Source organism: Cyprinodon variegatus, unplaced genomic scaffold (genome assembly GCF_000732505.1).
Source record: "Cyprinodon variegatus isolate N-32 unplaced genomic scaffold, C_variegatus-1.0 Scaffold42, whole genome shotgun sequence".
NCBI classification, from domain to species: Eukaryota; Metazoa; Chordata; class Actinopteri; order Cyprinodontiformes; family Cyprinodontidae; genus Cyprinodon; species Cyprinodon variegatus.
The window spans coordinates 1972003-1987868 of NW_015150495.1; the positions used below are offsets into that span (position 1 = coordinate 1972003).

Below are 15866 nucleotides of genomic sequence, written 5' to 3' on the forward strand. Positions count from 1 at the left end.
AAAATAGTTTTTCTGCAAATAATTAAACCAAAGAATGTTGCTAGGCAACCGGAGTGACGCTGATGTGAGGGTGACATGACACAGTTGGGGAAAGTTAGGTGGTCTCAGTTCACAGATGATCGCTTTGCTTCATGTTTTTTTTTTTTTTTTCTAGGCGAACAGGGCTACGTAGCTAACTTCAAAGGACGCAACCCCTAAATTATAATGTGTGTTCTTATGTGGGGTATGCAAGTAACTTATTTTAACTATATGAGCTAATGTGGCTAGATGACTGGGCGTAATTACCTGATTACATGGAAGATAGATGAAAGCACAAGTTCGTTGTGTATAGCAATGGCCATGTATCGAGGCTCATGGAACGCCGAGGGCACGGTCCTTACGGCGTAACAAAGGTACACGCCCCACAGCAGGAAGAGGAATTCAGCTGTAAAAGGAAAGCATAAAAGGAAAATAAAAGTCATCATAAGCATCGTCAACAGGCTGACCATCAATCCTTATCAAAGTTCAACAACCAGAGACTTTCCCAGTTCAATCCCCATACTCCACTATACTACACACACACACATGCTCAACAAACCTTTTGGTTGCAGCTGTGGTTTTATTCTCTTGACAATAAATAAATCCCTGAGCTCCTTCGTTATGGCGCAGTTTATATGTTTCTAAGATACCAAAGCCCAACTGAGGTAAACAACCTGCTGCGACCTGTTTCAACTGTGCAGCTGAACCACTTGTGAGGCACAGCGTCACTACACACAGCTTCATTTAGCTGGAATTGCTCAAATTGATTTTCTTTCTTATTAAAGAGGCGCATTAGTTGCCAATATAGAGCGGTAGAACACAGTTAGAGAAGAAAAGGTTTTTTTGAAACTATCTATTTGGAACCATTTGACTCAAATTAACACATTGTTGGGAGGTTTTTAATACAAACCTGTTCAGAGTTACACCTAGTTATTGAGGTTTAACTGCATAATAGCAAAAAATGAAATAAGACAGCATTTTGCTTGTGTCTTTGCCTGATTATTGATTATTGTCATCTGCAGCAGCGCTGAAACCAAGAAAATTAAGAAACCAAAGATCCTTTCAGCTGCCCTCACTATCCGCTGCAGGGCCCACGCCCATCCATCTTGAGCATTTGACCTTCAGTTCCAAGTTGAGACGCAGCAAACAAAAACTGATGAATAATTTTGTAAACTTTCTAAAACAAAAAAGCGCTTTAAAACAACTTTTAGCATATACTAACAGCTCTAGGGCAGATTGAACGGCCAACAAAATAGTAATAATAATAATAACTAATAACTAAAGAGTAGGATTTCAATCCCTAGAAGCAGGATAACACATGCCGCTGCAACTTTTACAATATAATTTCATGTTAAAACCCCCTGCTGTAAATATTTTTACACTTAGCTCAACAGCTGATCAGAACTATGTTTCCTAAAGAAAGGTTAATCATTATCGTTAATTATTGCATAGTAAGCATATTTTTGTCTGTTTTCTAATCATAATTTTGTATTCTGTTTTTTTTTTGTAAACACAATTTGAAATAGAATTGATATTTTAAACAACTGCCAGGCAAGTCCAGCTTAGATGAAAGTTTAGCTACGGTATATCTTTTATAATACCCCTGATCCATTTTATTGTTGTCTCATCATGTGGCAAATATTACCACAAACTTTAAGCAGGTGCTTTTTTTTTCTTCCTGTAAATCTGTGTCATACATAAAGCTTTGTTCTTTGCGTCCCCAAATTTATTGTTTTTTTCTGTAATTTGCAGAAATATAAAAGGGTTGACTGCCCTCTAATGCATGGAGATTGCATCATTCAAAAAAGAAGAGACAACACAAAGATTTTTATACAAACAGGAAGCAGAAGCCCTCTTAAATTTTTACTTACTAAGGCTATCTCAAAATTTGCACTTCCATCTAGTTTAAAAGAGATAACACAGAGTTAGGTTTGCAAATATTTAACACTCGAACACACTGAGTGGACTCTGAAAGAAAAGTTTTTTCTTTTTTTGTCGGATTCTGTTATACAGTACATATAATCTTTTGAGCGAATGCTGTTTCACTAAGGCACTAGCTTCAAGACACTGATAACTTATGAGATATGAAAAACTCAGTTTATTGTTTGAATATTTTTTAAACTTCATTTATAATTTGAACAGTTAGTTGGTCCCACAATATTGCAATAAAATCGATCTTTTAAATCTGTAAATTATTATAGAACAGACTCTTGCCACACCATTTCACCACAGACAGCTGTTATTCCAACAGGTAACTGGCTTAGAAGAGGACAGAAATCCAGTCATCCAACACTCTAAGGAAGTGTGGGCAAGGATCCACAAGCTACACAAACTCTAACATTACAAACAGCAGTATTCCTCTCTGTGGCTCAATCCCAAAATTAAAATAAATGCAATTAAGGTAAACGCACTGTGTTTTGGAGAAAGTGGTTAGAAAATGGAATCCACACAATTGGCGATTTTTTTCAGTGAGGGTATTATTTAATAATTTGCTGATCTTGTTCAGGAGTATAATCTGCAAGAAAACAGTGACTTCTGGAAGTACTTGCAGATTAGACAGTGCATATTGAAAATAAATCTAACAACAGAAGAAGACAATGTAATTGTGCAGCTTCTGCAATGGCCAGTTAATCACAGGGCTTCAGTGTTTTACAATAAAACAGCTTTTTGAACCCGTAGCTCATGTGAAAACCTAAGAGTTATCTGGCAAAGAGACATTGAATGTGATATAGACAAGGACACTTGGGAACAAATATTGGTCAATAATGGTAAATACATCAAAGAAGTACGGTGTAAATTTATTCAATACAAAATTCTACATAGGTTCTACAGGACCCCATGCAGACTGTTTAGAATAGGATTAATAAATAGCAATGTTGTCTGGAAGTGTAAAAAAGAAACGGGTACTTTTTTACCTTGTATTTTTACCTAAATTGACTGACCGTGTGTTGTAAGCTTTTATTTTCTGCATATTATATATACCATGTAAGCTTTGTTCCGTATTTGTTTGATTCCTTAAATAAAAAAAATTTAATTTCAAAAAAAAAAAAAAGAATATCACATATCAAATCACCTGGGGGTTAGAGCTGAGTCCACTTGAAGAAAAAAGATAAATTGAGAACTGATGAAAGCCATAGATTCTTTTTTAGATTTAAGGGAGTGATTTTATTTCTTTGTAGTGTCATAGAGCATGTTTAAATTATTGATAATGCCAAAACACTAAATTCTAACCGTTTCCGAAAGGTCAGCAGTATTCCATGTAGTTCTTTTTTCTATACTCAAAGAATATTATTGCTGAAAGAGCAGTTTTCTGCTGTATTTGTTAGCCCACTCAGTTAGGATCCCTTTGCTGTAGGCTCCCTTAAATTTACCCTATTATTTCAAAGCAAGACAGAAAATTAAACCCACAGCACTGCAGCAGTATTAGACTTTAGACTGTGAGCCATAGCAGGTGTATTTCATAAAATCTGAAAGATTTATTGTTTCCCTGTGTGTTTGCGCTGGTGTTCAGGCAGAGACAGAGCTGACTTGCAAATCCTATTTTTACCGCCTAATGAACAGAATGAGAGTGCATGCTCAGTATACAGTAGCACAGCATGGTGTCTCTGCTTGTGGCCCATCTGTTTGTGAGGAGCTACTTTTCTGTCATATAAAGACTTGGCTAGCAGGCATGAAGCACGGGAGACAACAGATGAGGGTATTTGATTTCTCATCTTCCTTCCTCTGCTGTCTTCCTCTCAACCAAAGCAGTGAAAAAAGTTGCGGTTATAGATATTTTGTACCTGTATAAAAAGTTTGCAACTCAGCGATGCAAAAATAACACATATCTTGATACTTTGCAGCTGGATTTTCATACATAGCACAAAATTACGTCTCCTCTTTTTCTAATTATTTGTCTTAAGTGGTTCACATCATTAAAAAGATTTAAACATCAAAGAGAGCCCTAATAAAAAAAAAATTGTAAAGGATGACTCCATTTATTATGACAATAAAACATCTTTGGACATCTGCTTCCAACGTTACTATCCAGGTCAAGACTTAATTATTAACAAACTTTTGGTATCCCTCAAAACAGAGCCAGTCTGATGAGCTGAAGCAGGCTATAATATCTCAAAAAGCAAACATCACACCCCAAGTTAAACTAATTGCAGAAAACAGTTATCACCAACTTGGAGAAAGGGTTACAAACATCTTTTAAGGCTTTGGTTATCCCTGCGATTATCAATGAAGACAAAACATAGAACAGTGTGGACCTTTCCAAAGATGGTCATGTGAACAAGATTAGTCCATGCAAGCATTAAAGACCCATTACCAAAAAAAAGTGCAGACGTTGACTGTGTCACTTAAGGCCAGAGTTTAAGATTGAGCTATAAGACAAGGACTGAACATAATGGGAGAATAACTCAAATAAAAAAAAGGATGTGGCAAAAAAGGATAAAAAACTTTTAACCCATGTTTGCCAAAAACATCATGCAACCAAAGACTAACTTCTTTGAAAGATTTTGTCTTACTGTACATCTGTGTATCATTGATCATCATCACAAAACTAAAACTACATTCCAGTCCTCTTACATGGTGTTTGTGGTGTGATGGTCCGTGGCTGTTTTTCGTTTTTTTCTTAAAGGTACGTTGTGTAACCTTTGGCCACTAGGGGCAATAGACCTGTAACCTTCATGTCTAGCGCCCCCTAGTGGCCACAAGTGCTGCAGCACTGTCACAAAATGCAACAAACAATCAGCCAACCTCCCAAGTCTTTTGATTGGGGGCCGCGTTAGGCATCTGCGTTCAGCAAGAAGGGCGTGAGAAATGCTGCTGCTCTCTGGAGAGCACCGTCGAGGCAGATCAGACTGTGATGTAGGGAAGAATAGCGGTGCAGGTAAAGTGAAGAGCCCCTGGGTCGCTTAGATTTAGCTTATGCCCTGCCTGCTTTATCTGCCCGTATTTTGCTTCTACTAAAAATCGAAAATAATAACAAAGATATAGGACTGTATTATAGGAGCAAAGTCTAATAATAAAATTGAGAAAATAGTTTTACATCCAGCTTCTTCTTTCAGCCTGTGCCAACGAAGAAACTCTTTTCCATAATCGACTCTTATTTATACTCCGCCACGACCCCTTTCATGTTTTCTATTTTGAGGCTCCTCGGAAGGTTTAAAATTTTCCTTCCTCCAGCCATGACTAGTAGTCAAGCAGGCGGAAAAATAATAGGGCAAAAACATGAGCTCCATGACGATATAAGTAAAGCCATACGTTCTTCTAAGTCACATGACCTGGTCAATGACGTTCCATCATCTCCCAACTAACATAGTCGGTAATTCAAGACGAGAGCCCCGCTGTTAGCATCGATAGTGTGAAGTGCTTTATATTGACCTGATATGCTTTAACTCTTTAGATCACAAAACCAACAGTTTGCCTTTAAGGACCTGCAAGAGAATGTCCATCCATTAGTTCATGACCTCAAGAAAGAGTTCACTTGGGTCATTCCACAAGTCATCAATCCAACACCAGCAAGTACATCTCCAAATTCTTGAGTGATATATTTAAATCAGAGTAAAAACAGTTCTGCAAAATATATTCCTTGATGATCAGGCAAACTTTACCCAGTCTTAATAACATGACTCTAAAGGCCAAATCTCAGAGAACTCATGTTCTAGTGTACTCATGCACCCTGCAAACGCAGAGGGCGGACTACAGACTTACCAACAGCCATCATGTAGTCCCAGCGGTCCAGGAGGCACATGCCGAACTGACTACCATCAGGCGTGTAGCCTACATCAATGAGGGCCAACTTCCTGTCTGGGTTCTGACAGACGGCAGATGTCCAAGCCACCAGGAACCAACAGACGATGAGCAGGATGATGGCCAGCAGGCGCATCACTCGCCAGCTGGTCATATAGGGGATCCTCTGAGCTGTCCGGGATAGGAAAACCTTCAGCACCCTGCGGAGGAGGAGACTCACATTAAAGATTCTGCAGAAAAAAAGGATAACCATGTGTGGCGCCAGAATGTCAATTTTCCCATGTCTAATCTAATACTTGATGATTATTTACATAATATGGTTTAATTCTTTCCTTATTTCTTATTTTCCTTTTTTGTTTTGGTTTATTTCAATTTCCCACATTTCCCAGTAAAATGCTGAGATTTAAACATCTCTTATTTTATTGAATCATTTTCATGCTTATTGTTTCCTAAGGGAAGATTGGGAAAAGCCTCAATTAGAGAATGTTGCACCTAAGCTCCCAGCTTCCAGAAACACATTTTGATCCAGCATATTCACTGGGTTGCACTGAAAAGGGTCTCTAAGTACAAACACATGATTGTGCAAGATACATTAAAACACATGACCACCCTGCTATTCTTAGACTCTGCCCTTCAAAGCAACATTGATGTAATTTCCACAGCGCTCCCCACTAATGAGCCCCCCATCAAAAATTGATCCACACAGTACGTTAGTGTCCACTTATAAGGCATCACTTACCCTCATTCCCTTAATCTCCATTTCCACTTTTGACAGATCCATATTTCAAAGAAAAAAAGACCCACACAACAGGTTTTCCTCTTTAAACACAACTCAAATGCTGATGTTTGTTTTTTTCCTTTTGTTTTATACTGCTAATCACTGCCGAATTAGCACAGCTAGTTCCTTTTTTCTCTCACATATTCATCTCTAAGTCCTCTATATTTCTTAGAGGTCAGCCAGATCCAGAGAGTCCTGCATTTTCCTAATTGTTTTATCTTGGCAGAGGATCCACTGTAAAGTCTGGTGATGAAGTGGCTGAGAAATACCCAATCTCTTGACTCTCGCTTTTCCCGGAATTTAAAATGTAAGATTCAAGGTAATTGCTCTGGATAAAGTCAATATTGTCCGGGAGGTGATTGTAGCGGTGAATAATGGACAATACCTGTAGAGCTTGAGAGTGAGTGTCCCGTAGACAGTGGCAAAGCCCAGAAGTCGAACCCAACGCAGCAGGATGCAGCGGAAAATGCTTGGATGGAAGTAGAGAATCCCAACCTTAAAAGAAATGAAAATGATTGAGGGTTACCATGTGAAAGATAAAGGACGCTCTGTTGTTGGGAAATTAAATTCTCTCACAGGAAGCTGGAGCTTCACTGCAATCTCAGTAAACCACTCTATAAACACAGATAATTTTATTCAAATGTTTGTTCAAACCGTTCTGATGTAGCATCACATGCAACACTGCAGGGTTTCTGGCAGTTTCATTTACTGCTTGACCTTGCTGCTCATTTTGTGCTGGTTGCATGTTCTCCCACATCATTCAAAACAGATTGCATTCATTCTTACACTCCTATGCTATCAAAGCTAAAGTTGTAGGGCTGTAAAATTAATCATCTCTGACTCGATAAACAAGGAGAATAAAACTTTTATCATGAAGTTGAATAGCCTCCTGAGATTCAGACTTTTTCAGACAAACCAGCAGATGGAATCTGTTCATGCTTCAGCTATCATGCAGGGAAGGCAGATGTAGCATCTAACTCAACCAAAGCTTATTTCTCTGCTCTAATAAGAAACGCAGCACCGGCCACAATTATTGACACCCCCGCTATTAATACTCTCTACCCCCCATCCCTGTGTCAGTGAGACAGACAACACTCAGTGTTTTTCTATGGTATTTCACATGGTTACAGCCTGACGAGAGACATGTTTCACCATTCTTCTTTCCCCAATCACTTTAGATCTGTGGTATTTACACTGAGATTTTAAAGTTTAAACCCAAGGAAGCTTTTTTTTTTTATTTTAAACTTTCCATTGAGTAAACAAGATTGAATGCTTATGGTCCTATTAACGATGTAGCTGAAATAAAACCAAATAAAACCCAAACTTTTCTTTATAAAATCAAGTAACTTTATGTTTTACCGGACCACTGCCAATGCAAGATGTTTTAACCGGCGAAAACCTTGCTCCAAAAAGTGACAATCTCCCCATGAAGGATTGAGCTGTTTGCAGGAGCCACAAACAATAAATCAGAGGCCACAAAATGGCCCCAGACTCTTCTTTGGACAGCCATTCTCAATACCCTCCAAGGTCTTTGAATCTCTCCCTAATTCTTAGAGTCAGTTGACACTCAGTTGACTTAACACTTTTTCCTATTTTTTGTACAAGAATGCCACTCATTACTCCCATTTAAAGAAATGCATATTATTAATAATGCAACTAAAATGTCTATGTCACAACTTTTGATAGGATCAGTGACACAAGAAGTCAAGCAGGGTGTTCCTAAAGAGAAGTTCATAATTGGCCCTACTCAGTTAAAACATTCACTGGCAATTCATAACCACTCTTGGCAGGAATGGCCCAAGGCATAAGGATACTAAGTGACTGCTAAGGCGGGCATACAATGTACAATATTTGCAATCGTTCTACTCAGCTACAGCTCAAACGTTGCAACTAAACCGCAGAATTTACCGTAAAAGTTTACAGCTCACAATGTATGTTCTTACACTGAAAAGCCCGACGCTCTGATTCGATCTAACTGCTCATATTGTATGTCCAAAAACCACACGTCAGACTCAGTACCGAGTGATGGCGCTGGTCGGACTCGTCAATCTGGTGAATCGGCTCGTAGATGCCCGTAGCTCTGCTCCAACAGCAGGATTTTCTCACGACAGCTTATGAAGGCTGACTGAATTTCAAACATCTTTTATTTTTTCCCAGCATTATGATTCCTGATTCCTGATTGGGAGGTGGTCATGAGAGGCTAATTGCTCCTTGTTAGCCACTGTATACTACATGAAGCAGGACGCATGATGAGGCTGAAACTTGGCCCTATCTAAAACATTTCACACGACTGGAAAGTCACCCTGAAAAGGGAAAAAAATTAATACGGGGCCTCAGGGCCCAAGAACGATAAATTGGCCGCTTGTTGCACAAGTAATTATTTCTATATAAATACAGTTAACTAAACAAGTCTATAAAACTATTCATTTTTACATTAGTATAACTTTAAAATGGAGAAACCATTACTCATACAGAGATAAAAAGGATATTGGTCTTGTGGCCAATTAACATAGAGCTAATTATTTTTCTATCTGGTTTCAGATAACTATTTTATTACCACAGTTAACTAACATGCCTAATATTTCAATATTTGTCTGATTTAACTAGGTCTGATTTCGTATAATTAGATTTGTTACTTTTATAAATGTACTGTAATTGTTGTTGTATAAAGTCCACTATATAGTCCTCACTCTACATAGTGATTGAGGGATCTAGGGGTTAGGGCAGATGTTCGGACACAGCCATTTTGTTTTGTTATTTCCTCAGGAATAAGCAATGGTTAAGAATCAGATCTAACTGTTTTTGATTTCTGATCAGACAAATCATTTAGTAAAATATTATTTAACCATATATTGTTTAATTGACACCTGGGATTTGCTTTGTGAATTGGTTAAAAAAACAACAGTTGCTTTAAATTAGAATTCAAAGCTAATTTAACCTAATTGGAAATTCTTAAAGATAGACTTTAAAACATGAACCCAATTAACTGTGATATAATTGCAGCCTTTTTATTTTCATTTGCCTTTTTCTTCTATGTGTACAAAGCAGTTATTAATTAAAGTTGAGTTTCACTAACTTAGCTAAGAGGTTCTATCAAAAATATTCTTGACCTGGAGATTAATTAGTTGTGTTGTTTATTTCTTATATTTTTTAACTTGTGCAGCGTAAACCGTTTGGCATTGATTTTAGCTAGAATAACACCTTCTTCTTTTATCCTAACTCAGCCAGATGAACGTGTGTCCATAATACAATACATGACATTCCAAAGGTTATTTGATCAAATATTATACCATATAAATGCATAAAATTGATTATCACACTGTTCCATGGGCTGGCATTGTATACAACTTAAAGTTACTAAGGTGTGTGAATGATCTGACTATTATGGCATGATATTCAGATCAATGGATAACAATGGATATTATTGGTTAAAATAAACAGCAGAAACTACATTTGGCTAAGGGTTTCAAGTAGTCTTGGCCCAGCCGTGGTTCTTGGCATTATTTGAACAGAACATCTGAAGGGTTTCGATATCACACAAAACTTTACCTTTGAGACCCAGAGGAGGGCATCAACCCATATGTTCTGCACAAGGCCCACAAACACTCTGGAATTTGGCCAATTCATGCTGCCAAATAAAAAAAAATTAAAAGAGAAAACTAAACACCGATGGCCTTCCAGCGACATTAAAAGAGCGAGAATGAAGAAAGAAAGAAACAAACATCTGAGGCGACATAATTATCTGTCCGCTGCAGATGTGCAGTGATTTCCCCTGTGGGATTGTTAATGGTAATCGGATTAGCTGAGGCATTAATACGTTCCCTCTGGCAGTGGCAAAGACGCAGGCATGCGAATATTAGCGCTCACTGGGTTTGAGTCAGTAGAGGGACACGGAGGAACCAACAGAAGAGCGATAGCGTGGATCTTCACCCTCCAGCCAACAGAACAGAAACCTCTGACTCAATCCGAGTGCCTCATGGTTGACTCAGCTTCTCTAGAGGGATGGGGGCAAATAATGAATGCTGACGTTTTAATTTTACTTACCAGGTGTTTTAATTCATATTCTAATGTATATAAACCTTTTGGCTCCTTACAGGGAACCTCTTTTTAAAACAGAGATCAAAAGCTGATTAACGGATTGCAACCTGGACAGGTACTGTGCATCATCCTGACGCACATTTGAGCCCACTGGGACACAAGAGGTTGCAGGAAAACTGAGTAAAATGCACCTGGGAAAATAGGGGAGAGGTGATGACTCCTTTAAGTTAACTTCCAAACAGAAGCTGCATGTTATTTAAGGTAGGTCTTATTATTGGTGAGTTAAGGGGACATTGAATACAATTCTCCCTGAAAAACAAGGTTTATCTAAATAAAGAAAATATGTTTTTTGCTCATCTTCAGTCGGGAGTTTATGTTTGAATAGCACAATGATGTCTATGAAACTGAAAAATTCAGGCAACAATGAGTTGCTTTTTGTCTACTTCATGTCAACAGTCAGGTTCTATTTAAAAGGTTTATTGAATCTGAGTGGCATTAATCGGACTGGTTGTGCCTGTTGGAATAAGAAGAAATAATATAGTTAAACACAGTTAATAGTTGGAGGGTTGCATTTTCATTAAGGGCCAAGTTGGTTTGGATTTTTTTGTTTTGTTTTTCACTTTCACTTTTTCACTCACTTCATATTAAAATTAGTTTGATGATCTGAGACAATTTAGTGTAAAAAAAGTAAAAATTAAGATGACATGTGTGTCCAACACCATGGAAATTATAAGGTTTTTATGCTATTTCTGGTCTGGTTTTTATCAATGAGTGTAAAACCCAGCAAATTCTATCAATTATGTGACCTAAAAAAAACACAATGTGCATTCCCCTTTGAAAAAAATTGAACAAGACTGTAGGGAGATGCAAAACAGCAAATTCCAAAAAAAAGAAGAGATATTCTTCGATCTCAGAGATTAATTAAACCAAATGAGCTACACATTAAATATAAAAAAAATCCATTATGTCTAACATAAGTGAAAAAAGGCACTGAAATAATAAATCATTCTATAGAACATGAGCACAGTCTTTGTCCTCAAACTTCATCTTGGTCCTGAGGTCTCCCCATGCTGCTTAGAAATTCATTACCCAAGCTTTTCTAGTGATGCCCTTTGCATTAGGAGACTTTCTGGGAAACAGCTGGCCCTCGATCTTTAGATAGGTTTCTCCTAACGTCAGCTTGCATAAAGAGTGAGATCAGTTTCTGCCCCCCTTCACTTCTTAAACCTCCCATTAAAAATCAATGCTAAGTGCTGGGCATAAAGGGTGCAGGAGCGTCTAAGCAAAGGGATCAAACAGTACTCAGACTGTGTCTATGTATATGAGGCTGTAAAAGTGAAAGATCTTATTAACATACACCCTTAGAAGACAATTAGGTTTAAATCTTTTCCTGAAACCTGACCAGGTTTGCATATTAGGGTGTTTTATCTGACCAGTTACAGTACCTCTTTTGTGAATGCAATAAAATTTCTACTTTAGACAATAGATAACATTGTTGTTTCTTTGTATTAAAATTGGATTATAAACAACAAATGCCTATAATAAAAAAAGATAAGAAAGACATGCTGCATATTTTGGTCGTGAACCTTTTTATATCTTCTAGTGGAACCAGAAATCATGATCTGAAACTGCTAAAAAAGGCGACTGTCTCACCATAGATGTTTGTCGTATTTAAAAGATCTTGTAGATACAATACATATATATATATATATATCTGTTTCATTGTTAAATGTATTAAATTCTGTGCTGCAATCAGTGCCCTCTCTGGTTTCCAGCTGTCGTTACCCTGGTAACCACAGAGTGTTCACCTCATATCTAGGCTTCAAAGTAAAAGCATGCACTAAATGTTGTAAACATTGCAGAGGGTTGCTTCTTTGTAAGTTGTGCTACATGCAAAACCTTATGAACAAAGAAATGTGGAGTTCCATAATGAGGCAAAGCACGGACGTATTGGGTTTTTGCACTTTCATAAAGTTGTGCAATCATGGTTTAAATGCCAGTGTCTGAAGGATTTATCGATTTCTGACTACCCACCGAAACATGGCAATCGTTTTTCCAAAAAGTGATGGTCTGTCAAAAACTGGTTGGAAGTGCATTGCTATGTTGCTGTAATCTCTTCTAAAGTCAAATACCCCATTTTCTTTACTCTATATTTTATTTGATATTGAAATTCCTACCATGTTTAATAATATGTACACGTAAAATACTTTTTTTTGTTTACTTCCATTAATTCTTTCTTCATGCAATCTCCTTAATTTCTGGTATAACACCAGTAAAAACTTATAACAGCCAAATATATATATATATTGAGGGGATTTAGATAGCTAAATAAAACATACCTGGCATAAGCAAGATTGATTGTGTAGAATTCAAATGGAACTACATGGTATCAATCCGAAAAGCCTCATGTTGAAAGTGTTCCCAGATGGGAGGGACATTCAGTACATTTCTTCTAGCAGATGGGTACCTGCCTCCCAGGAGGAGTTTCAACCAATCACAGAAGCAGCTTGATTTGTTTCACAACTAGCGGAGAAATTAAACTCTTACCAAATCCGGTTGAGAGGAAGGAGTAAACATCTCCCCAATCTAGAACGGCAAAGAATGCGTCTTTGCGCTCATTTTCCACAAAGAAATAAAAGAGTATCACAGCTAAAACACACTAAGCCATGTTTTTTTTTCTTTCAGCTATCCACCTCTGGTTGACATCTAAAAAGTCACTGAATTTCATTGGTCACAAACAGTTCTGTAGCGAGGCTAAAGCATCTGCTCCTGAAAAAAAAATCAAAACGCTCACAAGATTCATCTGGCTTGCAAGATAAAAATAAAAATATTAAACAGTACATTTTAATTAGCTTAATATTACATTTTTGCATTTATGTTTAAAAAAAAAAAACAAAACAAAAAAAACAACAGCAATGTTATTTTCTTGTAAAGAGCAAACCATACACATATATGAAACTTAATGGCTGACAAAATGTATCAAGACACACCAATTAAATATATGATTACATAAAAGTGAATAAAATGTAAAACACTGAATGATGAGAATACGGAGTGAGTCAAGTTTCACAGAATTTAAATTATCATACACAAATTTATCTCCAGCTGTTAATTGGGTGTTGCTAAATAAGGCATGATAGGACAAGAAACAGGGTTTCTGATTTGCTCCTTTTCTTACTTGTGATAATCTTTTCACCAAAATCACATTTAATTTCAACACCCACCAGCTGGCTTACATACTTTATAGTTTCAGGGGCTGGTAGAGTCCCCTCTTGTTTAGGATTTTTTTTTTAAAATGTTGTTTTAGCTCAGCACCTTCTTCTCTTTGATAAAAACAAAAATCAAAAAACTGGCATGGAGGCATGAATTTTCTCAAATGTTCTCAAAATTTGATAGCTTGGATACATTTATTAAAATTTTTAAAAGATTAAAAACTCCACCTGACTTAAATAAATGCATGATTAGCGGTCCTCTGCAGCTATAAGAAGGCCGTACAATCAGTTGAGTGGGTTGTGAGTTTAAAGATTTCAGGTCTATATATGGTAAATAGTAGACAGCAAAGGTTCAACTTATCATTTTTGTATTTAAGTTTTTTCTTTCCAGCACTGTTGTTAGCTAACACAATTTCTCTTAATGACATAATCAATAGACACAAGATAACATTTAAAAGCATTTTTGCTTTTTTTTTATTTATTTATTTTTTTTTTTACAGACTTTAGGAAAAAAATATCTGTTTCCAAGTTCAGATATTTCAAGAAATGTCACTATTCTGGTAGACTACAGTACTTCAGGTTCTGTCTTATCATTACTGACGGCTTCTTATTTAGTTTTCACACTGCATTATCACCAGTTGCATGACTTATCAAATTGTTCTTGTAAGTGTCTTAAGGAAGTATGATTATTTGAAACATTAGTGGAACCAGGTTCATGAAGGTTTTCTTTGCAAATTATAAGGTCTAAAGCCACCTCTCTGAAATATGTGATCCATGTCGTGCTTGGTGCAAAGCTTTAGGTCCACCACCAGTCACCCCCTTTCTTTGGACTCAGCAGAGGAAGCCATATTTGGGAGCTCTCCTGAATGGTTGTCCCTGCAGACTGGGAACTACACTCTTCAGACTGTTAAAAGTGAAGTAGAGCTGCAGGCTACTTAAAGACCCAACTTGCCGTAAAACAGACTCTCTTCAACATTCTCTGACTTAAAGAACCATCTGAATGAGAGGCCTAAAGGGTCCCTACTAGAGGAATCATGAGGCCTCAAAAAAAAGGACACAACTAGGCATGCAGAAGGAGCAGGGGTTAGTGTGCACAACCCATGTACGGAGGCCTTAGTCCTCGAGGCGGCTGACCCAGGTTCAAATCCTGCCTGTGATCCGTTGCCGCATGTCTCTCCCCATCTTTCATACCCCGTTTCCTGCCAGCCTACTGTTGAAAAAAGGAGCCCCTAGTGCATAAAAACTCAAAGAAAAAATGTTTAAAAAGGACACAACTAACCTCCCATTCAAGGTTATCCAATCACAGAGAACACTGTATGGAAATGCTGAATTTTCCTGAACTCAGAGATGCCTCAGCTTACCAAAACAAACATCAACAAAGGCATCAAGTCAGACAAAACACAGGGCAAGCATTTCCCGCTAAACAATTTAGGTTTTTTATGATTTATGATCATTTAGTTCATTAATATGTTTGAAAATTGAACCAGAAAAAATTAATGGTGACCACATGCTACTTCTGTGACCCGATGCTAAAATGTTTTGAGCTATTGTCTATATGATTATGACAAACTTTATTTCAATAAGGCCTTAAGGATTGGTATGATGTTAACATATATGCATTTCCTGAACCGCTTATTACATTTGATTGCTAACATATGACTGAAGAGTCCTTTTAAATGTGTCCCTTTATGTCTGCTAGCTATTAGCTCCTTTGTCTTGATGAATAAAAACCTAAAGGGATCCACCCACGGTTATTCCCTGGGGAACAATCACAGAAGGTTAAGAATTAATAATTGAAATGGTTTGTGATTTTAGTAGGCAAATACTTAAATAAAATATGATTGCACAAAAGATTTATTTACCTCTAAAATTTGCACTTTTTTATTGATTTGAAAACATTCCAATTGCTTCAATTTACTTTATCAATTCATATTACCTCATTCAAAACTCTTCAGGATAAAATTTGATTCTCAAGCATTAAATTCATGCTAAACAATAATATCCATGTATAATTTTATTAACAGTTTTCAAAAGTTTTCTTTTGCCTTTTTCTTCTATGCACACATAGCAGCTACTTAGTT

At 37.1% G+C, this 15866-nt stretch overlaps 1 protein-coding gene across 2 annotated transcripts in view; it reads right to left on the bottom strand.

Moving 5' to 3' along the window:
- The window catches only part of gpr158 (G protein-coupled receptor 158), a 104225-nt gene that overhangs the window by 12799 nt on the left and 75560 nt on the right, over positions 1 to 15866 (bottom strand). For both annotated transcript variants that reach the window (XM_015370141.1, XM_015370140.1), the window contains exons 6-8: positions 6921 to 7030; positions 5719 to 5957; positions 286 to 424 (exon numbers count right to left, since the gene is read on the bottom strand). In XM_015370141.1, coding sequence (XP_015225627.1) covers positions 286 to 424; positions 5719 to 5957; positions 6921 to 7030 — 488 coding nt within the window. The remainder of the gene's footprint in view (positions 1 to 285; positions 425 to 5718; positions 5958 to 6920; positions 7031 to 15866) is intronic.